Source organism: Dendrobates tinctorius, unplaced genomic scaffold (genome assembly GCF_039654945.1).
Source record: "Dendrobates tinctorius isolate UK_male_01 unplaced genomic scaffold, ASM3965494v1 ptg000377l, whole genome shotgun sequence".
NCBI lineage: Eukaryota > Metazoa > Chordata > Amphibia > Anura > Dendrobatidae > Dendrobates > Dendrobates tinctorius.
The window spans coordinates 470,576-497,389 of NW_027362043.1; the positions used below are offsets into that span (position 1 = coordinate 470,576).

At 47.1% G+C, this 26,814-nt stretch overlaps 1 protein-coding gene across 6 annotated transcripts in view; it reads right to left on the bottom strand.

Annotated features, from left to right (window-relative positions):
* Positions 1-26,814, bottom strand: part of LOC141075867 (cyclic AMP-responsive element-binding protein 3-like protein 3) — a 227,420-nt gene that overhangs the window by 78,256 nt on the left and 122,350 nt on the right. For all 6 annotated transcript variants that reach the window (XM_073563031.1, XM_073563030.1, XM_073563029.1 and 3 more), the window contains one exon: positions 2,422-2,528. In XM_073563031.1, the coding sequence (XP_073419132.1) occupies positions 2,422-2,528 (107 nt within the window). The remainder of the gene's footprint in view (positions 1-2,421; positions 2,529-26,814) is intronic.

The window sequence follows — 26,814 nt, forward strand, 5'->3', positions numbered from 1 at the left end:
ATGCAAGATTTCTGGCTCTCACAGACCTGTAACTTCTTCTTTAAGAGGCTCCACTGTCCTCCACTCATTACCTGTAGTAATGGCACCTGTGTGAACTTGTCAGTATAAAAGACACATGTCCACAACCTCAAACAGTCACACTCCAAACTCCACTATGGTGAAGACCAAAGAGCTGTCGAAGGACACCATAAACAAAATTGTAGTCCTGCAACAGGCTGGGAAGACTGAATCTGCAATAGGCTAGCAGCTTGGTGTGATGAAATCAACTGTGGGAGCAATAATAAGAAAATGGAAGACATACAAGACCACTGAAAATCCCCCTCGTTCTGGGGTTACACGCAAGATCTCACTCTGTGGGGTCAAAATGATCACAAGAACGGTGAGCAAAAATCCCAGAACCACACGGGGGACCTAGTGCATGACCTGAAATGAGTGGAAAAAAACAAACAGCAATATTCCTCACCTTTCCGCAGAGATGCTGCAAAGCCATATCCATTTTCCCACGATGGGTATAGCTCTCGCGCTGACATCACATAGGTGAAGTGAGTTACAGTAATTGGCTGTGAACTTGCAGGACATGTCTGACGGCACCACAAACAGAATTTTCTCATGCTCGTGGCTCCATCAGATAGGCAATAGGAGTTCACAGATAGACACTGAGCACACCGTGCTCAGTGTCTACTGGATGACAGGCTGTATGGTCGAATCATGCAACCATGCAGCCTGCCATCTAGATGTAGACTTTTATTTGGGTTCCCCATTTTAATAGCCAGTAAAGGCTAATTATACAGATGTGAGCTGATATTAATAGCCTGGGAAGCTCCATGGGCATTACCCCCTTCTTAGGCTATAAACATCGGCCCCCAGCCATTGGTTTTTCCCTCCGCTGGTTAACAAAATTAAGCGAGAGCCCATGCCATTTTTTTCAGAAAAATAATCTTTTATTAGTTAAATACATGTACAGTAACCTGCACACACACAGTACTAATTGTATTTGTCACTGACATCTGTATATCTACCTTTTCTTTGTATATTTACTGTATGTAATCCATCTATTCTATCCTGTCAGCTCCTGCTGTGATTTTTACACTACATGGCTTCTGAATTGCTGGCTTTTATTCTATCTACCTACCTATCTATCTATATATGTCAATTTCCAAAGCAAAGAACAAAGCGAACGGCTCTAGGGAGCACAAGTCACCACTTAACAGACACGGATCCAAATGAATCTGAACACCAAGGTAAAAATAGCTGGTATTGGTGCTTAACTGAAACCAGACTAAATCCAGGGAACAATGAAAGGAAAAATGTAGCACTCACCAGCAGGAATACAGTCCAATAGTCCTTTATTCATATACGTGCCATGGACAGCAAATGGACCCGTGGAAGCGAGTAATCGCGAAATGGCCATCCCTTCTCCCCCACACGTCTCACATGTCCTACTTGTCCATTTGCTGTCCATGGCACTTATGTGAATAAAGGACTATTGGATTATATTCCTGCTGGTGAGTGCCACGTTTTTCCTTGCATGGTTCCCTATCTATATATGTTTTGAAGAATATTTCCTTTGAAAATGATGTGTAAATATGACTCAGAGAATTGCTCTATGTAAAAGCTCATGTTAAAATTGCATTTCAGTCGGATAGCAATCACACTGCATTCGGATGTAAATCGGATGCTAGGTGGGAAAAATTGGAATGTACTTGACATAAAAAGTGCATGACACTCGCATGAAACTTGCATTACACTCGTCCAACTCTCCTGCATCAAAAACGGACCGATTTTAAAATCGCTAGTGTGACTCCAGCCTAAATTGGATGCTAGGTGTGAAAAATCATATTGTACTCACAAGACACTCGTCTATTTTTTCGGTCCTGATATCGGAACATTTTTTCACACATATAGGTATGAGCCCTTACCACAATAGTAACCAAATTCTGTGTGATTTGGGCTAGAGAACCTCCTAAATTAAAGTGGTGTTTCACCATTAGGATAGGTCATCTATATCAGATCAACTAGGCCTGACACGCATCACATGCAAAGATCAGTTGGTCAGATCAGGTGGTCAGATATGAACAGCTGAGCAGCACAGTTCCATTAACCGTGTAGTGGTCGGGTACTGCAGATCATATTTAGAAGCTGTTCAGCTCTGCAGCTACTTACAGTACATCCAGCTGGCACCGGAACTGAGAACAGCTATTTGAGATTATACTCGGTGTCAGACCTTCACCGATCTGATTTGCAGTGAAACATTCCTTTAATAAAAACATCCATATCTTGTTATTTTACTGCAAGGCTGCAATTACACATTGTGGTCACATCTTGCGGTCTCGAACAATGTGAATACACTTCACTGCATGCTTTCTAAATAAACATATGTTTTGTTATTTATTTGTAAGAAGCTAGTATAAATATATATACCTGGTCTCCAGTCCTTCCATGTATTCTTTCTTCTTCTTTCGACTTTCTTGTGCTGACTGTTTATTACGGATTTTACGTCTAATTTTCTTAAGGACACGTTCTTCATACTGTTGATTAAGTGGATTACAAACATTTTCAGATCAAAAGGTTTGAAGGGAATGCAATTATTCTGGTGGTTGTGAGGAAAGGTGGCCAAATAAAAGAAATACGTCCGCTGCTTGCCATGACAGTGCCACAGCGGCAGCTTGCAGCTGCCACTAAAGGAAGCTGTGCAAAGATTTCTGATGAGATTAGTGTAATACAGAATTTTGAGCCTCACTAAATTTGATAAAGATTAGAGATGAGTGAATATTTCTGTGTTCGGTTCAGATTACAATTGCCAATTTTGTAATATTTGCGGATTTATTCGTCAAATATTCACTGAACATAGCCGAACGCTATTGAGGTCAATGGGAGGCAAAAATAAAAGCATACACAACACCTTCAAACATTCCCAAAAACTGCAGACACCTTACTGCCCCTAAATTGCCCTAAAAAGTGGCTTAAATTCACCCACAGTACAAATTTTAGAACGACACGGCAGCAATCAGCCATGCATGAGGTATCAGGGTATGGGACAGCATTTACAGCTTTGAATTGAACTTCAAATTAAGATGAGGTGGGTGAGGGATCGGTGTAGGCCTGTTGTGCTGGATCCCTGATACCACATGCAACAGTTCAACCTGCTTTGATGCTCAGCCATACTCAGGTGGCACAAATATCAGTGTGGTAGACTACTATTGTCAGAAAAATGTAAGGATAGTAACACGGGTAGTTGACTCAAAGGAAGTGGAAGCCTGCCGGTTTCGGAGGCCTACTGCTATGGGCAACACACATGAAGGAGTCCCAGCCAGGAGTCTACACACTTACAAAAATTAGTGGCAGACACCACCAAAGTAACATCAATTTCACCAGAATAGAAATAGTATAATGGGTAGCGACATCTCTTCCATTACAGTCAACCCTGCAGTTGGTGAGACCCAATCAGGACTCTCCACATTACCAAAAATTAGTGGCAGACACCAACAAAGCAGCAACAATTTCACCTGAGTAGAAATAGTATAATGGAGGGCAACATCTCTTCCACTACAGCCAACACAGCAGATGGAGACCCAATCAGGTGTCTTCAAATTTAAAAAAATTAGGGCCTGACACCACCAAAGTGGCATCAGTTTCACCAGAGTAGAAATAGCATAATGGGGAGCGACATCTCTTTAACTACAGCCAACCCAGCAGATGTAGACCCAAACAAGAGTGTTCACATTTCCAACAATTAGTGGCAGACACCACCAAAGTGGTATCAATTTCACCAGAGTAGAAATAGTATAATGGGAAGCTAAATCTCTTCCACTACAACCAACCTAGTAGATGGAGACCCAATCAGGAGTCTTCAAATTTCAAAATTAGCACCTGACACTACCGAAGTGGCATCAACGTCACAAGAGTAGAAATAGTTTAATAGGGATCGACACATCTTCCACTACAGCCAACCCAGCAGATGGAGACCAACCAGGACTGCTCACATTTCCACAACTTAGTATTATCATCTGCTGTAGCAGCAGCAACAGAAGGCTCAGAAGCCCCATTAAAGATATCACAGACTGCAATTACGCAAAATCAATGCAGCACACTAAAAACTACAACATCGCCTAGTCTGTACAGTCTGCGATAGGGGTGCAAAAGTCCTTGGAGATCCATGACTTATTCATCTTGATGAACATAGGCAGTCTACATTTTCAGGGGACAGCCGGCTGCTCTTATCTGTCAGAACACAGCTTGCAGCGCTGAAGACACATTCTGAGAGAACCTTGGCTGCCAGGCATGATAAAACCTCCAAGGCGTGAGAGGTGAGCCACTCATCCATTTTTGAAGAACAAAATATGAATGGGTCCAAACCCTCCCTGATGTTATAGATATTGAGTCCTAGATACTCCTGAACCATTTTCTCCATTTGGTCACCACGTGTCAGACTTGGACTCTGTTGTGCTAGTGCATGAGCTAATTTAAAAAATGTGTCATAGGACTCACAGAACTTCCTTCTGCCACTTACCCTATTGCTGCTGCAGCTAATGCTTGGTGATGATGAATTGATGCGCTGAAGGTAGGAAGTCTAGAGCTGTTATGCACACTGTGTGCCTCACTGCTGTGTTTGGGAAAACCTCTCTTAAGGTTGTGTAAAAGCGAGTTTCGATACTCCAGCATTCACGGGACCCTTTCTAGGGCGGAAAGCATCTGTCAAAAATCACTCTTATAATGTGGATCTGACAGAGTGGCAACCCAGTAGTCAGCACTATTTCGAATCATAACTATTCGGGGATCATGTTGCAGATAGTGCATCAAGAAGGCACTCAAGAGGTCCAAGCCTATGCTGTGTTGGTGGCTGGGTAACACTGATGCTTGTTTCCTCCATCCCCTTCGCCAGCTCCGAACAACAGAAAGTGGATCATTATCCTCTTCATTTCCTGACAGTTGCTCGCCCATCACCTGTTCCTTCTCTATTTGTTCCTCGGCTCTTGCACCTTCTCTAACAGTTTGCCTGGTATCACCAGCCTCCTCGATCGCAGTAAACCACCCTCCCTTGGCACCCGCCTGTGTAATGACAGTCTGGAACTTCCTCTGGGACCAGCACATTCTCCCGCAAGCTACCCAAAGTCTGCTCTAGCATGTAGATGACCGGAATAGTGATGCAGATGAAGGCATCGAGAGCGCTAACCATCTTAGTAGCCATTTCAATACTGGGCAGAAAGGCGCATAGTTCCTTAATCTGTGTCCACTCCGTAAACATGATATGAGCCACGTCTGTACTCTGCTGGCCCAGGCTATACGTCATGACTTACTGTGTCAGGACACGCTGCTGACAGAGTCGCTGCAGCATGTGCAGAGTGGAATTCCACCCTGCTCGCACATCGCATATCAACCTGTTAACTGGCATGGACAAAGACGTCTGTATTGATGCAAGTCGATGACCTGAGGGGTGCGAATGACTGAAGTGAGCACACAGCTTCCGTGCTGTCTGCAGCAGCTCACTCAGGCCAGGATAGTGACAAAGATATTGCTGTACCACCAAGTTGAGGACGTCAGCAAAGCAAGGCATGTGTGAGCTTGTCAAGGCATAATAGGACCACCACCAGGTTCGCACTGTTATCAAATACGGCCTTCCCTGGATCCAGGTTCAGCGGAGACAGCCATCGCATAAACTCGGCCTGGAGAGCTGTCCACAACTCTTCTGCTTTATGACTGCAATCTCCAAGGCATATTTATTTTAACACTGCCTGAGGTGAGCAATGGCTGAGCGGTGTGGAGGTGCCGAGGGCTTCTCTCTGCACTGTTGGAGCGCTTGCCTGATTAAGGGAGAGGTTGAGGGTGCAGGTGCAGGCCGTAGAGGAGGTGGAGGAGCCAGAAGCAGTTGAGGAAGATACAGAGGTTAGTCCTGTAAGATTGGAGATTCCAAGATTTGTGGAGCAGCCCCTTGACTGCCTGCCTCCACAGCCACCTGAGTCGCCCAGTGCCCAGTCAGCGAGATGTAATGCCATTGGCCATGCTTACTCGTCCATGTGTCTGTGGTGAAATGCATCCTGGCAGACATAGATTTAGCAAAGGAATGTGTGATGTCTGCGACATGCTGGTGTAGCACAGCTTTCTTAAAAAAGTAATGTCAATCGGGCAACTGGTACTGGGGAACTGCAACGGCCATCAGCTTTTGGAAACTATCTGTACCAGGCGAAAAGGCAGCATTTCTGGTGCCAACAGATTGGAGATGGTGAAGTGCATGTGAACGAGAAGACAATATTTTATGTGACCTCAACTTTGGGACCGTGGGCTGGCTGTAGTGCTGAGAGAGGGTGGAGTACGATGAACTGGACAAACTGCTGGACCGCGAGGGAGGTGCAGGCGGAGATGTTACAGTGGATTGAGAAAGTTGTGGTGTGCCTAATCTCTCAGATCGGTCATAAACTGACTGGAGCAGGTAAAGAACCCAAAGTTCTGCAGTCAGAGACCTGCATCACAATGCTTGGCATGGTAACAGAAGAGGAGGAAGAAGTAGCAGATGCGATTAATGGGGCGACTGATGGTTGTTGAGGTCCGCTGGTCCGCATTTCTCTGAAGTGAGTTTCCCAGAGTAACACATGTTGCTTGCGCATGTGAATGTTCATACATGTAGTAGTCAAATTATTGCACTTACTCCCTCTACTCAGTTTTTTTTTGTAAAGTTGGCAGATTACGTGAGTTGGCTCATCCTTGTAAAAAAAAAAGACCCAGGCTAGGTAACCCCCTGCGAGCTGCAGACCCGCTGAGTTGTGGCTGAGGATGCATTGCTCGTCATAGCTGCATCACTATGGGTCTGTGCCATAGGGCGCAATGTAACCTCCTCATCTTCTTCCTCCTCAGATGACTTACTCAGCTGCGTTCCTCTGGCCAAGGGCATTACATCTCGCTGACTTGGCACTGGGTGATTCAGGTGGCTGTTGAGGCAGGTGGGGAAAGTGATGCTCCACAAGTCTTGGAATCACCAAGGCTTGCAGGACAAACCTCTATATTTCATACTTCCTCCACTGCTTCTGCCTCCTCCTCTACCTCCTCTAGGGCCTCCACCTGCACCCTCAACCTCTGCCTTAATGCATTCCAACACTGCTTTTGGAAGTGCATTGAGCAGCAGGGTGGCTTGCTGGTGAAGGGGAAAAAAACTCTAAATCTTCTGCTTCATCTAGTGTGAGCGAGCTGAGTGTGACTGGAGCGTAAGTGCGAGCGGTGGTAAGTGTGTAACTTGTAATTCAGTGACTTTGAATTCTGGGAGTTTCCAATGGAGGTATTACTGAATTGCTGTTATATTTTATTAATACTTTTTATTTATTTTTACTTATCTTTTCTGTCTGGTGCAATCCCCATTAGGAATGTGCTCCACTATTGCCAATGCTATACAGTGTGCATCATGCCACATGTATGCAATCCTTGAACAGCTGGTCGAGGGTGCACATTGTGCATTTGGAAGCCCAGATACTGGATCTAAATGTGCAGCTGGCAACACTGAGATCCATAGACAATATGGAAAGGAGTCTTCTGCTCACTGAGCAGACTCTCAATGAGATAGATGAGGGGGGATGTTAGGTTGGAGCTGCAGGACAGTGAAGCAGCAAGCTGGGTGACAGTTAGAAAGTGGGGTAGAGGGAAGAGCACCAGGGAGGCTAGTTCTGAACTGGCACTCCCCAATAAGTTTGCTAAGTTTGCAGATGAGGGGAGTGTCAGTACAGGGGTAGCACTACTGCAGCAAGGCATGTCCTCTGAAAGTCGGAGGAGTGTCTGCTCCAGTAAGGGGGGAAATAGGAGAGCAGGGCAGGCCAGACAGGTGCTGGTAGTGGGGGACTCAATTATTAGGGGAACAGATAGGGCAATCTGTCACAAAGCCAGGGATCGTCGAACTGTGTGCTGCCTACCTGGCGCTCGAGTCTGACACATCGCTGATCGGGTTGACAGATTACTAGGAGGGACTGGTGAGGTTATGGTGCACATTGGCACATATTACAAAGTTAGAGGTAGGTGGAAGGTCCTTAAAGATGATTTCAGGGAATTAGGCTGTAAGCTTAAAGCAAGGACCTCCAAGGTGGTATTTTCTGAAATATTGCCTTTACCACGTGCCATGCCAGAGAGGAAACGGAAGATTAGGGAGGTTAATGAGTGGCTCAAGAATTGGTGTAGGAAGAAGGGGTTTGGGTTCCTGGAGAACTGGGCCGACTTCTCAGTTGGCTACAGGTTCTACGCTTGGGATGTGCTGCACCTCAATGGGGAGGGTGCAGCTGTGCTGGGGAAGAAAATGGCTAGAAGGTTGGAGGAGTGTTTAAACTAGGGACTGGGGGGAGGGTATTCATTTTATAGGAGGGGAAGACAGTGCAGATAGAGACCTGGGCACAAATAATTATAAATAATAAAATTGGGGTGGGGGTGGCATGGGGGGTGGGGTTAGAACAGTTAATAATTTAAGAAAGAATAGAGGCATAGAGAGATACATAAAGTGCATGTGTACTAATGCCAGAAGCCTCACTAACAAAATGGAGGATTTAGAATTAATTTTGTTGTAACATAATTATGACATGGTGGGGATATCTGAGACAAGGCTGGGCGAGAGCCATGACTGGGCGGTTAATTTACAGGGCTATAGTCTGTTCAGAAATGACCGTACAAATAAGCGAGGGGGAGGTGTGTGTTTATATGTAAAATCATCCTTAAAACCCATCCTGCGTGATAATATAGGTGAATCTAATGAAAATGTAGAGTCCCTGTGGGTGGAGATAAGGGGAGTGGAAAAAATAATAAATTACTGATGGGGGTTTGTTATAAGTCTCCAAAAATAATGGAAGCAACAGAGAATATCCTTGTAAAGCAAATAAATGAAGCAGGGACTCAAGGAGAAGTCATTATTATGGGGGACTTCAACTACCCTGAAATACATTGGGGAACCGAAACCTGCAGTTCCAGCAAAGGTAATAGGTTTTTGACAACTATGAGAGACAATTACCCTTCACAACTAGTTCAGGACCCAACAAGAGGGGGGGGCACTGCTAGACCTAATATTAACCAACAGGCCAGACCGCATATCAAATATAAGGGTTGAAGGTCACTTGGGTAATAGTGATCAAAAAATAATATGTTTTCATGTGTCCTTTAATAAGATGTGTAGTAGAGGGGTTACAAGGACACTAAACTTCAGGAAGGCAAATTTCCAACAGATGAGAAATGATCTTGGTAAAATTAACTGGGACGATATTGTGGCTCCCCTGAGGGTCCAGTCACCACAGAGGTACTGCACCTCATCCAGAGGTGTGGTACCCCACTCTCAGGTAAGGAGAGAGCACTACCCAGGACTCTAAAACTCGCACCCAACACACATCAGTTCAGTCAGGGTATCTGGGTGTACCCTTGGGGAGGATGGCCTCATCCCAGGCTGGCTAGGAAAGGGTGTTGGGGAATGAGTGGGGTAGGTAGGAAAAAGGGGAGAAGCTTAGAAGGTGAGAGTGAGTGAGCAGTGACAGTTGGTGGGAGGAGTTAGTACTGAGGTAAGAAGATTGTTCTAGAAAGAGTCAGTCAGTCAGAGACGGAGAAGGGGAGGAACTGCAGTAGGAAAAGCTGGAGAGAGAGTTATAAGGAGAACTTGAAGGAAGCTCCTCAGAGGACAGAAGGGGTCCTTGGGGCATGGGAAGTGCGGAGGCCACCCGTGGGGCCCTTATCCAGAAGTGGAGGGACCAGGTCGCAGTAGGGGAGCCGGCCCCTAAGACTAGTGGAGGACTACAAGACTCAGTTAGCAAGTCGAAGGCTGAGGTAACTGTACGTACCTCAGCCGCAACCACATCCATTCACCGAAAAGGTAGCCATATAGGATCCCGGGGCCTGACCATCGTCGCCCTATAAGGTCCGCGGCTGCTGGCTTGGGGACACTGTTTGTGAAGGTGCCGGGCAGAAGAAGCGGAAACCAGTACAGTAAGACGGCCAGGAGAGAAATACACATAAGGGAGTCCTGGAAAGGTGTATCCCAATCTACCTGCGAGCTTGCTGGATACCTCACCTGGAAGACATGGCACCAAGCGAGCACCTGTGTACACAAGAACTGTGAGTAAAACTCTGGAAACTGCACCCAGCTGTGTCATCTGTGTCATTTTACATCTCACCTGCCCTGCACCACACTCACCACAACAACCACCATCTTTACTAATAACATCCTAACTGCCCTGGGACACAGCTCTACCTGTGGAGAGCTTAACCATCTTTGCTGCCCTAACACCATCCCAGAGGATCTGCATTGCAGCGTCGGCTACCCTTGCCGAATACCACGGGTGGCATCACGACTAAATCCCCTACAAACTACCCCATCATCTTCCTCTTTTATCTACCCTATCATCATCATCCTTTATTAATTTTACTGGACGCCCAGAGCCAAGGACCGGGACTCTGCTGCCGTGACATCCCCTATAAAGAACCGTCCGGCCCGGTACCGAGTAACCTAAGGCCCTGTGGTGTGCTCCGATATCCTGAGACATAAAAATACACAAAGAAAATGGGAGACGTTTATTAGCATCCTGAATAGGACCTGTGCACAATATATACCGTATGGGAATAAACATGCTAGAAATAGGAGGAAACCACTATGGCTAAATAGAGCTGTAAGGGGTGCAATAAGTGACGAAAAGAAGCCATTTAGAGAATTAAAGCAAGTAGGTAGTGATGAGGCATTAAATAAATACAGAAGATTAAATAATTTCTGTAAAATGCAAATCAAGGCAGCAAAGATTAAGACAGAGAGACTCATTGCCAGAGAAAGTATAAATAATTACAAAATATTCTTTAACTACTTAAACGGTAATAAACTAAAAAATGATAGTGTTGGTCCCCTTAAAAACAGTCTGGGTGAAATGGTGGATGAGGAAAAAGAGAATGAGGAAAAAGACAATATGTTAAATTACTTTTTTTCAACAGTATTTAGACAAGAAAATCCCATGATGGATAACATGATCAGTGATAAAAATTCTCAATTAAATGTCACCTGCTTAACCCAGCAGGAAGTACGGAGGCATCTAAAAATCACTAAAATTGACAAATCCCCGGGCTCACATGGGATACACCCCTGCGTAGCCAATATTCAAAAAGGGGACAAAAACTGAACTTGGAAATTATAGACCAGTGAGCTTAACCTCTACTGTGGGTAAAATCCTGGAGGGTTTTCTAAGAGATACTATACTGGAGTATCTGAAGAAGAATAAACTCATGACCCAATATCAACATGGATTTACGAGGGACCGTTCCTGTCAGACTAATCTGATAAGCTTCTATGAAGAGGAAGTTCCGGACTGGACCAAGGAAATGCAGTGGATGTGGTGTACATGGACTTTTCAAAAGCTTTTGATACTGTGCCACATAAAAGGTTGATACATAAAATGAGAACAATGGGGATAGGGGAAAATATGTGTAAGTGGGTTAAGAGCTGGCTCAGGGATAGGAAACAAAGGGTGGTTATTAATGGAGCACACTCGGACTGGGTCACAGTTAGCAGTGGGGTACCACAGTGGTCGGTATTGGGCCCGCTTCTTTTTAACATATTTATTAATGACCTTGTAGGGGGCATACAGAGTAGAATTTCAATATTTGCAGATGGCACTAAACTCTGCAGGATAATCAATACAGAGGAGGACAATTTTATATTACAGGAGGATTTATGTAAACTAGAAGCTCCGGCTGATAAATGGCAAATGAGCTTTAATGGGGATAAATGTAAGATCATGCACTTAGGTGGAACAAACAAAATGTATAATTATGTGCTTAATTGTAAAATACTGGGCAAAACTGTCACTGAAAAAGACCTAGGTGTATGGGTGACCGACAAACTCACATTTAGAGGCCAGTGTCAGGCAGCTGCTGCAAAGGCAAATAAAACAATAGGATGCAATAAAAGAGGCATAGATGCTCATGAGGAGAACATAATTTTACCTCTATACAAGTCACTAGTGCGACCACACTTAGAATACTGTATACAGTTCTGGTCTCCGGTGTATAAGAAAGACATAGCTGAACTGGAGTGGGTGCAGAGAAGAGCGACCAAGGTTATTAGGGAACCCGGGGGGTCAGCAATACCAAGACCGGTTATTACACTTGGGGTTATTTAGTTTGGAAAAACGAAGGCTCAGGGGTGATCTTATTACAATGTATAAATATGTGCAGGGACAGTACAAGGACCTTTCTAATGATCTTTTTACTCTTAGACCTGTGATGGGGACAATGGGGCATCCTCTACATCTGGAGGAAAGAAGGTTTAAGCATAATCACAGACGCAGATACTTTACTGTAAGGGCAGTGAGACTATGGAACTCTCTGCCATATGATTTTGCAATTTACTAAAATTTAAGAAGGGTCTGGATGCCTTTCTTGAAAAGTATAATATTACAGGTTATATACACTAGTTTCCTTGATATTGCGTTGATCCAGGGAGCTAGTCTGATTGTCGTATGTGGAGTCGTAAAGGAATTTTTTTCCCCAAAGTGAAGCCTACTGTTTGCCACATGGGTTTTTTTTGCCTTCCTCTGGATCAACGTGTTAGGGCAGGATAGGATAGGATATGGGTTGAACTAGATGGACTTAAAGTCTTCCTTCTACCTTAATAACTATGTTACTATGTTATATCGAACCCCACCATCTCCATACTGGGCAGCCAGGGGGTCACCAAAATCAGGCAGTGTTAAAATTGATATGCCTTGGATATCACAGTGATACACCTGAAGAGTTGTGGACGGCTCTCCATGCCGAGTTTGAGTAATAGATGGCTCCTCTGAACCTGCATCCAGCGAATGGCCATGTCCAATAATGGTGCAAACCTGGTGGCGGCCCAACACGAAGACAAGCTCACACATGTGCCTTGCATAACTCACTTCCTCAACTGGTGGTACAGCGTTTTCTCCGCCACTATCCTGGCCTGGGTGAGTTGCTGCAGAAAGCACGTGTGGTAATTGCAGGTACGCAGGATGCAGTGACGAGTATGGACGACTACGGGTCCGTAAATATATAGTCAACTTAGCCGTCCAGACGTTCCTCGCTGTTCGGGATGGTGGTCTTTCGGCGTAGTAGTCGCTGGGCCCAGTTGCTGAGGCGTTGGCGAAGTCTTTGCGTGCTCCGGTGCGCTGATGACACTGGAGCCCCACAGGCCCCGGTGGAGCCCTTGGACGGGTGGGCCACAGTCCCCAGACTGGGGCAAGCGGCAGCGATGTAGGGTGGCGAGTCACACACCACCTGCGCAGCTAACGGCTGCGACGGGGAGTCCGCGGCCAGCAGAGGCTCGGCCCCTGCTGCGGACCTGAGCGGGACAGTGGTGGCCGCCGGCAGCACTGTACTTGCCGCAGCCACTGGTGAGAGCAGGGCGGCTGTGGGTGGCGGGGAACAGGCCGCAGCCGCGGGCTGGAGCGAGATGGCAGCGGCCACGGGCGAATGCAGGTAGGCCGCAGCCGCGGGCTGGAGCGAGATGGCAGCGGCCGCGGGCGACTGCGCGTAGGTCACAGCCACGGGCTGAGGTGAGGCGGCAGCGGCCGCGGGTCGAACTGGGGCCGCAGTGGCCGTGGGCTGGAGCGGAGCATCAAATCTCGGATGATTGCCCTGGCGCCGTCCCTCTGGAGTCCTCAGTCGGCGTCTTCCCTGGCACTGGTAGGTCACTCTATCTTGCAGTCGCTCCCACAGTCTCCTGCTGCCTCTGTCCCAGTCAGCTGACTCATCGTCCCGGGGATTCCCCGCCTCCTTCATACTGGTCCATCCCCCAGCCCATCTGTCTGTCACAATGGTCCGTCCTCGAACTCTGTCCCCCGGGGACAGTTTCCCCCGGAACCCAGATGACGGCTCCCTTGGTTCCGGCCTGGACACTCGACGGGGGCCGTTCCTCCCACACTCCCCCGCCCTGTATGCTCGCCAGTCCTCGGGCGAGGGTTTTCGTAGACTCGGGTTAGTCTTTTGGGACGATAGTCCTTGTCACCATACGAACTGGTCCTGTTCGTAACGTTCAGGGGGTTTGCCAGCTGTTGACCGCTCGGAGCGTCGACGCTCGGGTGTAGTGGAGTCTTCTGGGGTGGTGGAGGGTGGTCGCATAGTGGGTTCTGGTGGAATTCCCGGGTCTATTGTCATGCCACTACTGGGGTGACCCGCAGCTGCGACAGGGAAGTCCTCTTCATCATCCAGGTCCCAGACCGTGGGGTCGGGGACCTGGAGGGTCGGTTCGAGCCATGGGGGATCGGTAGACGTACAAGGCCGTAACATGTTACGGTGCACAACCCGAGTGAGGGGCGCGTTGCTTCCTTCAGATTGTATTTCATACACAGGCCCGTCGGGTCTTATTCGGCACAACACCTCCCACCGTGGTTCTAACTTGCTTTGGGGACGTTGATCAAGTATGAGTACCCAATCCCCAGTCTGAAAGTCAATGGGCGGGGGCAGTGCTCCCCCTTGGTGTTCTAGATCCTGGAGCTTCGTATGGACGATACGGTGGAGGGTCTGCAGCCAGGGTCGGTGGTTGCGGACCCACGAGGATACCCCGGTCCAGGGTTGGGGCTCCTCTGGGTTCAATTCCACTTCCGTAATTCCTTTGCCTTCCCGGACGAACAGCAATGAGTAGAGGGGGTCCCCTGCTCCTCTTGGCCAGCGGGGCAGGTCCCCCCTGGAACGTGGGCACTCTCGGGCGGAGCATCCCAATTCTCCACAATTGTAACAGGCAAATAGTCGTGGGGACCGACTTGGGTGGGGGCCGCGATGGTTCATGCCTCCTTTACCCGGCCCTGGCCGACTCCTTGTGGCTGCTTTCTTGGCTTTGGCCAGTTCACCCTTAATACTCTGTATCTCTTGCTTCACCTCTTGTACCCAGTGAGATTCGCTCAGGGCGCTTACGGATGCTTCGATACTCCGAGCCATCCCCACGGGGACCGTCACCTCTTGCTCCTGCTCCCGAGCCCATGCCTACTTCCTTATCTCTGAAAAGGTCAGATGTGGGTCCACTCGCACCCGCTCTCGCAAAGCCTGTCTTGTCAGGGTGTCTCATAACCTGGTCACTAACAGGTCACGTAATGTTACGTCCACGGTCCCCACGCCGACTCCATCCTTCCTTTCAATGGCTAAAAACAGTTCCTGCAAAACAATCATATACTGGGTCACTGCTTCCCCCTCTTTCTGCATGCGTCTAAACATCTGGGTTCTCAGGTCCCCCACATCGGTCGGGTCCCCATAGGCCTCTTCTAAGATCTGCAACACCCTGACGAAGGTGTTTTGCTGCCCTTGGGGCCTCAACATTACGGTATCCCGGGCTTCCCCATCCAACGCCATCAGGGCCACTTCTGCCTCTAGGTCAGGGGTAAGCGGATGCATCCTGAATAACCCATGCATTCACTCCGTCCAATTCCACAGCATAGTACTGCTGCCGGAGAACCTAGGTAGATTGCTTAGCATGGCCCCCAAAGAAATGCTGCGCCGGGGGCCCTCGTTGTCTGTGCTTGGAGACTGCATCCTGCCGAGTACGCCAAATGTGGTAATTGCAGGTACGCAGGATGCAGTGACGAGTCGCGAGACAATTTGGTGCTTTCTATAATAACGTTTATAAGGCTAGAGGGAACTTTCCTCAGTTCCTCAGTCACGGCTTAATCACCAAAAGGGGTAACATGGGTTGCCCTCACAGGGGCTCTAAAACAAGCAAACTCAAACGGGTAGAACACGACTACTTCCGGCAATAGCCGGTCACTATAGGGCCGCGGTATGGCCGACTACGGGTCCGTAAATATACAGTCAACTTAGCCGTCCAGACGTCCCTCGCCATTTGGGATGGTGGTCTTTCGGCGTAGTAGTCGCTGGGCCCAGTTGCTGAGGCGTTGGCGAAGTCTTCGCGCGCTCCGGCGCGCTGATGACACTGGAGCCCCGTAGGCTCTGGCGGAGCCCTTGGACGGGTGGGCTGCAGTCCCCAGACTGGGGCAAGCGGCAGCGATTTAGGGTGGCGAATCACAGACCACCTACGCAGCTAACGGCTGAGATGGGGAGCGGCGCGGCCAGCAGAGGCTCGGCCCCTGCTGCGGACCGGAGTGGGGCAGTGGTGGCCGCCAGCAGCACTGTACTTGCCACGGCCACTGGTGAGAGCAGGGCAGCTGCGGGTGGCGGGGAATCGGCCGCAGCCGCGGGCTGGAGCGAGATGGCAGTGGCTGTGGGCGACCACAGGTAGGCCGCAGCCGCGGGCTGGAGCGAGATGACAGTGGCTGCGGGCGACCACAGGTAGGCCGCAGCCACGGGCTGGAGCGAGATGGCAGCAGCCGCAGCGACCATGGGTAGGCCGCAGCCGCCGGCTGAGGTGAGGCGGCAGCGGCCGTGGGTCGAACTGGGTCCGCAGTGGCCGTGGGCTGGAGCGGTGCAGCAAATCTCGGATGATCGTCCTGGCGCCGCCCCTCTGGAGTCCTCAGTCGCCGTCTTCCCTGGCACTGGTAGGTCACTCTATCTTGCAGTCGCTCCCACAGTCTCCTGCTGCCTCTGTCCCGGTCTGCTGACTCATCGTCCCGGGGATTCCCCGCCTCCTTTATACTGGTCCCTCCCCCAGCCCATCTGTCTGTCACAATGGTCCGTCCTCGAACTCTGTCCCCCAGGGACAGTTTCCCCCGGAACCCAGATGATGGCTCCCTTGGTTCCGGCCCGGACACTCGACAGGGGGCGTTCCTCCCACACACGGAAGCTACATGCCCACTTCCGCCGTTCACACCCCTCAGGTCATCGACTTGCATAGATACAGAGGTCTTTGTCCATGCTAGTTAACAGCTTGATATGTGATATGCCGACATAGTGGAATTTTAGGCTATGTGCACACGTTGCGGATTCCGCTGTGTTTTTTTCCGCGCGGAAACGCAGGTAAAACCGCAGGTAAAGTGACCTGCGGTTTTCCTGCGGTTTGGTCTGTGGTTTCGCCCTGCGGTTTCACACCTCTACTATGGTAGAGGTATGAAACCGCTGCGGAAACCGCACAAACAATTGACATGCTGCGGTTTGTAAACCGCACGGAAAAAACCGCACCGTCAGCACAGCGTTTTTGAAACCCCATAGGGTTTCATTGTGCTGTACTTGGTCAGCGGAACTGCTGCGTTTCCGCAGGGGCAAAACCGCTGCGGAGACGCAGCAGAAACCGCACCGTGTGCACACAGCCTTACTCTGCACATGTTGCAGTGACTGTAACATGTCATACAGCCTGGACTAACACAGTACGGACATGGCACATATTATGTTTTGAAATGGCTACTAAGATGGTTAGTGCTGATGATGCCAAGGGAGGGTGGACTACTGCAATCGAAGCGGGCTGGTGATAACAGACAAACTATTAGTGAAAGTGCAAGATCCAAGGAACATAGAGGAAAACGTGAGCAACTGTCTGGAGATGAAGCAGATAATCATCCCCTCTCTATTGTTCGTGGTTGGCAGGAAGAGACGTAGGAAACAAGCATCACTATCTGCAACATGATCCCCTTACAATTATGATTAGAAATAAGTGTTGACTACTGGGTTGCCACTCTGTTAGATCCATATTATAAGACAACATTTTGCCAGATGCTTCCAGCCTTGGAAGGGGACACGCGAATGAGAATGCTTAGTGCATAAATTGGCCAATTCAGCCTCAGGCATTTTAAAATATTGCAGGACCCTACCTTCCCATAGAGATGTAGACTTTAGTCTAAAAGAGGATTCACATTAGGCATGTCCCAGCAACGAGAATCACCTTATCGTGGCTGCCGGGTACACATGAATTGACCAATTTATGCGCTAAGCATTCTCAGTTTTTCATATTGTCTAGTGCAGTAATACAGTTCAAGTTTCATATTTCATGTTTGCATGCTATAGCGCTACAGAGTGCTACTTTATTTTTTGGTTGTATATGGATAGCACTACTAGAGTTGAGCGACTTTGGTCGGATCGGGTTTCATGAAACAAAATTTGTTTCAGATGAAACTCGTCCGACTAGGGCAAAAAAAGTCGGAGTTTCGTCCGAAACCCGACCCCAATGCAAGTCAATGAGGAATAAAAGTCGCCATTGAGCGGATGAATGTCATCTGCTCAATGGCGACTTTTATTCCCCATTGACTTGCATTGGGGTCGAGTTTCGGACGAAACTCCGACTTTTTTTGCTCTAGTCGGACGAGTTTCATCTGAAACAAATTTTGTTTCATGAAACCCTATCCGACCAAAGTCGCTCAACTCTAATCACTACCCTTAGTAAGCACCTGTTTACACCTGGTTTCTGTTTGGAAGTGACGGTCATTCTTTTGATACTTTGTTGATGTCAGGCCCCCATTTCTTAAAATTTGAAGACTCCTGGTAGGGAGCCCATCTGCTTGGTTGGCTGTAGTGGAAGATGTGTCAGTCGCTATTATACTATTTATACTCTCGTGAAATTTATGCAACTTTGGTGGTGTCTGTAACTAATTTTTGGATATGTATACACTCCTGGTTGGGTGTCCATATGCTGGGTTAGCTGTAGTGGAAGATGTGTCGGTCCCTATTACACTATTTCTACTCTGATGAAATTTATACCACTTTGGTGGTGTCTGACACTAATTTTAGGAAATGTGTGCGCTCCTTGTCCATCGGCTGGGTTGGCTGTAGTGGAAGATGTATTGGTCCGTTTTATACTATTTATACTCTCGTGAATTCGATGCTACTTTGGTGCTGTCAAGCCCACATTTTTTTAAATTTGTAACTCCTGGTTGTGTGTCCATCTGCTAGGTTACCTGTAGTGGAAGATGTGTCGGTCCCTATTATACACATTCTACCCTCGTGAAATTTATGTCACTTTGGTGCTGTCTGCCACTAATTTTTGGAAATGTGTGTCGATCGGCTGGATTGGCTGTAGTGGAATATGTGTCGCTTTCTATTAAACAATTTATTTTGTCATAGAATTGATGGCACTTTACTGGTGTCTGCATTAATTTTTGGAAATCTTCTGGTTGGGTGTCCATATGCTGGGTTATCTCTAGTGGAAGATGTATCGGTCCCTATCATACTATTTCTACTCTTGTGAAATTGATGGCACTTTGGTGGTGTCTGCCATTAATTTTTGGGAATGTGAACACTCCTGATTGGGTGTACATCTGCTGGGTTGGCTGTAGTGGAAGATGTGTGTGTCCCTATTATAGTATTTCTACCCTTGTGAAATTTGTGCCACTTTGGTGATGTCTGCTTCTAATTTTTAAAAATGTATACACTCCTGGTTGGGTGTCCATATGCTGGGTTAGCTGTAGTGGAAGATGTGTCTGTCCCTATTACACTATTTCTACTCTCATAAAGTTTATACTACTTTGGTTGTGCTTGCCACTAATTTTTGGAAATGTGAACACTCCTGGTTGGATGTCTATCTGCTGGGTTGGCTGTAGTGGAAATGATGTCTCTCCCTTTTATACTATTTCTACTGTAGTGAAATTGATGCCACTTTAATGGTGTCTGCCACAAACTTGTACATTCCTGGTTGGGTGTCAATCGGCTGGGTTGGCTGTAGTGGAAGATGTGTCGGTCCCTATTACACTATTTCTATTCTCATAAAATTTATGCCACTTTGGTGGTTTCTGCCTCTAATTTTTTTGGAAATGTGAACACTTCTGGTTGGGTGTCCATCTGAAGGGTTGTCTGTAGTTCAAGAGATGTCGCTCCCTATTATACTATTTCTACTGTGGTGAAATTGATGCCACTTTATTGTTTTCTTCCGCTAATTTTTAGAAATGAGTAGACTCCTGGTTGGGTGTCCATCTGCTGGGTTGGCAGTAGTGGAAGAGATGTCGCTCTCTATTATACTATTTCTTCTCTTGTGAAATTGATTCCACTTTATTGCTGTCTTCCACTAATTTTTGGAAATGTGTACACTCCTTGTTGGGTGCTCATTTGCTGGGTTGGCTGTAGTAGAAGATGTGTCGGTCCCTATTATACTATTTATACTCTCGTGAAATCTGCGGCAATGCAGGGAGAATCGTTTTCCCTGCACTGCCACCCGGCCATTAAGGGGCCCCAGAGTAGGCGCCGAGGGCCAGGAGCCAGCAGTGCCCCCCCCCATCATCGTAGGTTCAACTGTATCGGCCGATACAGCTGACCGCATTGATGAGAGAAGGAGCATTACGCTCCCCCTCCCATCATCCCCCTGTCAGCGCCTGATGTCACTGGCACTGACAGCGGGCATGATGGTGTAGAGAAGACAGGGCTGTGGTTGCTTTTAGGGCTTCGGGTTCAGAAATGCTGGGGCCGAATCTAGTGTTGCAGGGGGGAAGAAGTTTGAAGACGGAGCAGACCCTTGACCTGTGTAGAAGGGGCGTTTCAAACCAGGGAGGTAAAAAAGGGTTTGCATGGGAAAGGAGGGGGCATCCTGCCAGAGAGCGGAGACAGTGAGGACTGGCGCCGGGCTGCAGGGAGCGATAGGCTGCATAGTAGTGATCGCGGCCAGGTGCAGTGAGGACTCCCAGGTTAAAGCGGGTTTGCGAAGGGACGCACGCTGAGCGGAGGATTGTGGTGGATTCCACTCTGCTGTGCTGCAGCATAATGGACTAGGGGCTCAACAGGTAAGACCGGTGACCGCCACCTGCTGCTAGAAGTGAGACTGACTTGTGAGGCGGGAAAGCCTAAAGAACTCAGAACCGGCCTCAGCCGGCAACCAACCATCTGGCTCAGGAAAATAAACGGACAACCGAGTCACGCTAAGTGGTATTAATATATTTACTGTAGTTCTGTACTACTCTCTTCCTATTTACCCCTCATTCTTTACCTGTTTATTCCTTGTTGCTCCCTGTGAGGTGGTTACCCCTGTATTGACAAAGTAAGTAATTGATAAGCCCTGCTCTGTACTTTTGTGTCACTGCATCTGAATACCTGTGTTACATTTGACATCACTACTCGGCACCTGTGGTCCAGAGATGAGTGGGAGCTCGGAGGAGTGGAGTTAAAAGAAGCAAGAGAGGTGAGTATTTAATTATTATTTTTTTAATGGGGCTTCATTATACTATAGGGTCTGCCTATGAGGCTTCATTATGCTAGAGAGGCTGCCTTAGGGGGGGTGCATTATATTAGGGGCTGCATTACACTATAGAGGCTGCTTATGGGGGTGAATTACATTAGGGGCTGCATTACACTATAGAGGTTGCCTATGGTGGTGCATTATACAGTCAGGTCCATATATATTTGGACAGAGACAACATTTTTCTAATTTTGGTTCTAGACATTACCACAATGAATTTTATGATGCAGTTGAAGATCAGACTTTCAGCTTTCATTTGAGGGTATCCACATTAAAATTGGATGAAGGGTTTAGGAGTTTCAGCTCCTTAACATGTGCCACCCTGTTTTTAAAGGGACCAAAAGTAATTGGACAATTGACTCCAAGGCTATTTCATGGACAGGTGTGGGCAATCCATTCGTTATGTCATTCTCAATTAAGCAGATAAAAGGCCTGGAGTTGATTTGAGGTGTGGTGCTTGCATTTGGAAGGTTTTGCTGTGAAGGAAACAAGTGGTCAAAGGAGATCTCCATGCAGGTGAAACAAGCCATCCTTAAGCTGCAAAAAGAGAAAAAACCCATCCGAGAAATTGCTACAACATTAGGAGTGGCAAAATCTACAGTTTGGTACATCCTGAGAAAGAAGGAAAGCACTGGTGAACTCATCAATGCAAAAAGACCTGAGCGCCCACGGAAGACAACAGTGGTGGATGATCGCAGAATAATCTCCATGGTGAAGAGAAACCCCTTCACAACAGCCAACCAAGTGAACAACACTCTCCAGGAGGTAGGCGTATCAATATCCAAATCTACCATAAAGAGAAGACTGCATGAAAGTAAATACAGAGGGTTCACTGCACGATGCAAGCCACTCATAAGCATCAAGAATAAAAAGGCTAGACTTGACTTTGCTAAAAAACATCTAAAAAAGCCAGAACAGTTCTGGAAGAACATTCTTTGGACAGATGAAACCAAGATCAACCTCTACCAGAATGATGGAAAGAGAAAAGTATGGCGAAGGCGTGGTACAGTTCATGATCCAAAGCATACCACATCATCTGCAAAATATGGCGGAGGCAGTGTGATGGCTTGGGCATGCATGGCTACCAGTGGCACTGGGTCACTAGTGTTTATGGATGATGCGACACAAGACAGAAGCAGCCGAATGAATTCTGAGGTATTCAGAGCCATACTGTGTGCTCAGATCCAGCCAAATGCAGCCTAACTGATTGGTTGTCGTTTCATACTACAGATGGACAATGACTCAAAACATAAAGCCAAAGCAACCCAGGAGTTTATTAAAGCAAAGAAGTGGAATATTCTTGAATGGCCAAGTCAGTCACCTGATCTCAACCCAATTGAGCATGCATTTCACTTGTTAAAGACTAAACTTCTGAAAGAAAGGCCCACAAACAAACAGCAACTGAAAACCACCGCAGTGAAGGCCTGGCAAAGCATCAAAAAGGAGAAAACACAGCGTCTGGTGATGTCCATGAGTTCCAGACTTCAGGCAGTCATTGCCAACAAAGGCTTATCAACCAAGTACTAGAAATGAACATTTTATTTACAATTATTTAATCTGTCCAATTACTTTTGGTCCCTTTAAAAACAGGGTGGCACATGTTATGGAGCTGAAACTCCTAAACCCTTCATCCAATTTTAATGTGGATACCCTCAAATGAAAGCTGAAAGTCTGAACTTCAACTGCATGTGAATTGTTTTGTTTAGAATTCATTGTGGTAATGTCTAGAACCAAAATTAGAAAAATGTTGTCTCTGTCCAAATATATATGGACCTAACTGTATTAGGGGCTGCATTACACTATAGAGGCTGCCTATGGGGGTGTATTATGCTATAGAGACTGCCTATGGGGGTGCATTATGCTATACAGGCTGCCTATGGGGGTGTATTATGCTATAGATGCGGCCTATGGGGGTGCATTATGCTATGGAGTCTGCCCTTGGGGGTGCATTATATTAGGGGCTCCATTACACTATGGAGACTGCCTATGGGGGTGCATTATATTAGGGGGTGCATTACACTGTAGAGACTGCCTATGGAGGTGCATTATACTAGGGGCTGAATTATACTATATAGGCTGCCTATGGGGGTGCATTATATTAGGGGCCTCATTATACTATATACAGTAGGCTGCCTATGGTGGTGCATTATATTAGGGACTGCATTATACTACATAGGGTGCCTATAGGGGGTGCATTATACTATATAGTCTGCCTATGGGAAGTGCATTATACTATAGAGTCTGCCTATGGGGAGTGCATTATACTATAGTCTGCCTATGTGGGCTGCATTATTATATATTGAGGACTATCTGGTGTATTATACTATATGGAGGCTATCTAGGGGGCCTGTTATGAATTCGCTTTCTGGCCTACCTCTGGTTACTAGTGAGGGTAATGGAGCTAATCTGATTAACAGAGGCTTGCCACCTGATAATGAGAAGGACGATTGGAGATCTGGAGTTTCTGACTGGATTTAAGACAGCCGACTCCCTCTATCCCTGCTGGTGATCTTTTCCTGCCTCCTGAGGTCTTAGTTTCCAGCTCAGTTCCCTGCATGCTTAGCTAAGTGTTCTGTTGCTTTTGTTCTCATTTGATCTGGTTTTGTCTATTTCAGTTTTGTGTGGTCAGCCAGCTCCGGCTGGGGTTGTGCTGAATCTCCATCCATCTGTTACTGCTTGTGCCAGTTTGTTTTTGTCCCTTATTAGATTGGCCGCTTTTTGCTCTGCTTTCAGAATATACCAGAGTGCTGATATAGTGGGCGAAGTCGTGCGACTTCAGTATTTTTCTATCAGACGTGTTGGACATTTTTTGCAGGGTTTTTTGCGTGATTGCAGACAGTGTCTTTCCTTTCCTGTCCTGTCTAGTTAGTGTGGGCCCCATCGTTTGCTCAGTCTATTTTCCTACCTGTGTTTGAGTTTTCATCTTGTCTCACCGACAATATATGTTTGGGGGCTATCTATTCCTTTGGGGTCTGCTCTGGGGCAGTTTAGATTTCCCCTTTCTTGCTTTAGGTTTATTTAGCTCTCCGGCTGTGTCGAGGCGTCTAGGATCATCATAGGTATGCTCCACGGCAACTGCTAGTCGTGTGGATAGGATCAGGGGTCTGCAATCCACTTAGTTACCAACCTCTCTGTTTCTCTGTGGCTTAGCGTGGTCTTGCTTTCCTCCTCGGTGACCCAATCATAACAGTGGCCATTATACAGTGTGAAGATTACAGTGATGGGGCCATCATACAGTGTTGGAGCCATTAAACAGTTTGGGGGATACTGAGGAATCAATATATATACAGTGAGGGGGCATTATACTGTGTATAAGAGAGCATACTGTGTATAGGGAATGTTAGGCGTCGGGTTCCTGCAACTGCAAAGCAGGGATCCGGAGCCGCACATTCAGCAGTCTCCCATTCTCCATCGACCGCAGAGGAGCTTGCTCAGCTGCCCCGTTGTTCCCGATGCTCTGCTCAGACCAGCTCTGTGGGTCTGGTTGCTGCTGCCACCTCTGGGCGAGCAATAGCAACGTAGGCCGGGATGGCCGGAAATGACGTCGCAGGACATAGGTGTCGACCGTGCGTGCGCAGGCTACGATGGCTGTGCCCCCTTTGTGTTACCATGGGGACGATGATGCATTGCGGCTTCCGGTTTAACCGGAAGTGACATAGCGGGAGGAAGACGCTGACTGCGCATGCGCCAGTCTAAATGACCACGCGCTTTTTCAAATGCTATGGACAGTATAAATAGCCCTAAATGGCCATAATACCGGTCACACAGCCGTCCGAGGAAGTTTGGTACATCCTGAGAAAGAAGGAAAGCACTGGTGAACTCATCAATGCAAAAAGACCTGGGCGCCCACGGAAGACAACAGTGGTGGATGATAGCAGAATAATCTCCATGGTGAAGAGAAACCCCTTCACAACAGCCAACCAAGTGAACAACACTCTCCAGGAGGTAGGCGTATCAATATCCAAATCTACCATAAAGAGAAGACTGCATGAAAGTAAATACAGAGGGTTCACTGCACGATGCAAGCCACTCATAAGCATCAAGAATATCAAGGCTAGACTTGACTTTGCTAAAAAAACATCTAAAAAAGCCAGAACAGTTCTGGAAGAACATTCTTTGGACAGATGAAACCAAGATCAACTTCTACCAGAGTGATGGAAAGAGAAAAGTATGGCGAAGGCGTGGTACAGTTCATGATCCAAAGCATACCACATCATCTGCAAAATATGGCGGAGGCAGTGTGATGGCTTGGGCATGCATGGCTACCAGTGGCACTGGGTCACTAGTGTTTATGGATGATGTGACACAGGACAGAAGCAGCCGAATGAATTCTGAGGTATTCAGAGCCATACTGTGTGCTCAGATCCAGCCAAATGCAGCCTAACTGATTGGTCGTCGTTTCATATTACAGATGGACAATGACTCAAAACATAAAGCCAAAGCAACCCAGGAGTTTATTAAAGCAAAGAAGTGGAATATTCTTGAATGGCCAAGTCAGTCACCTGATCTCAACCCAATTGAGCATGCATTTCACTTGTTAAAGACTAAACTTATGAAAGAAAGGCCCACAAACAAACAGCAACTGAAAACCACCACAGTGAAGGCTTAGCAAAGCATCAAAAAGGAGAAAACACAGCGTCTGGTGATGTCCATGAGTTCCAGACTTCAGGCAGTCATTGCCAACAAAGGCTTATCAACCAAGTACTAGAAATGAACATTTTAGTTACAATTATTTAATCTGTCCAATTACTTTTGGTCCCTTTAAAAACAGGGTGGCACATGTTAAGGAGCTGAAACTCCTAAACCCTTCATCCAATTTTAATGTGGATACCCTCAAATGAAAGCTGAAAGTCTGAACTTCAACTGCATGTGAATTGTTTTGTTTAAAATTCATTGTGGTAATGTCTAGAACCAAAATTAGAAAAATGTTGACTCTGTCCAAATATGTATGGACCTAACTGTATTAGGGGCTGCATTACACTATAAAGGCTGCCTATGGGGGTGCATTATGCTATACAGGCTGCCTATGGGGGTGCATTATGCTATAGATGCTGCCTATGGGGATGCATTATGCTATGGAGTCTGCCCTTGGGGGTGCATTATATTAGGGGCTCCATTACACTATGGAGACTTCCTATGGGGGTGCATTACACTGTAGAGACTGCCTATGGAGGTGCATTATACTAGGGGCTGAAATATACTATATAGGCTGCCTATGGGGGTGCATTATATTAGGGGCCTCATTATACTATATACAGTAGGCTGCCTATGGTGGTGCATTATATTAGGGACTGCATTATACTACATAGGGTGCCTATAGGGGGTGAATTATACTATATAGTCTGCCTATGGGAAGTGCATTATATTACAGAGTCTGCCTATGGGGAGTGCATTATACTATAGTCTGCCTATGTGGGCTGCATTATCATATATTGAGGACTATCTGGTGTAATATACTATATGGAGGCTATCTAGGGGGCCTGTTATGAATTCACTTTCTGGCCTACCTCTGGTTACTAGTGAGGGTAATGGAGCTAATCTGATTAACAGAGGCTTGCCACCTGATAATGAGAAGGACGATTGGAGATCTGGAGTTTCTGACTGGATTTAAGACAGCCGACTCCCTCTATCCCTGCTGGTGATCTTTTCCTGCCTCCTGAGGTCTTAGTTTCCAGCTCAGTTCCCTGCATGCTTAGCTAAGTGTTCTGTTGCTATTGTTCTCATTTGATCTGGTTTTGTCTATTTCAGTTTTGTGTGGTCAGCCAGCTCCGGCTGGGGTTGTGCTGAATCTCCATCCATATGTTACTGCTTGTGCCAGTTTGTTTTTGTCCCTT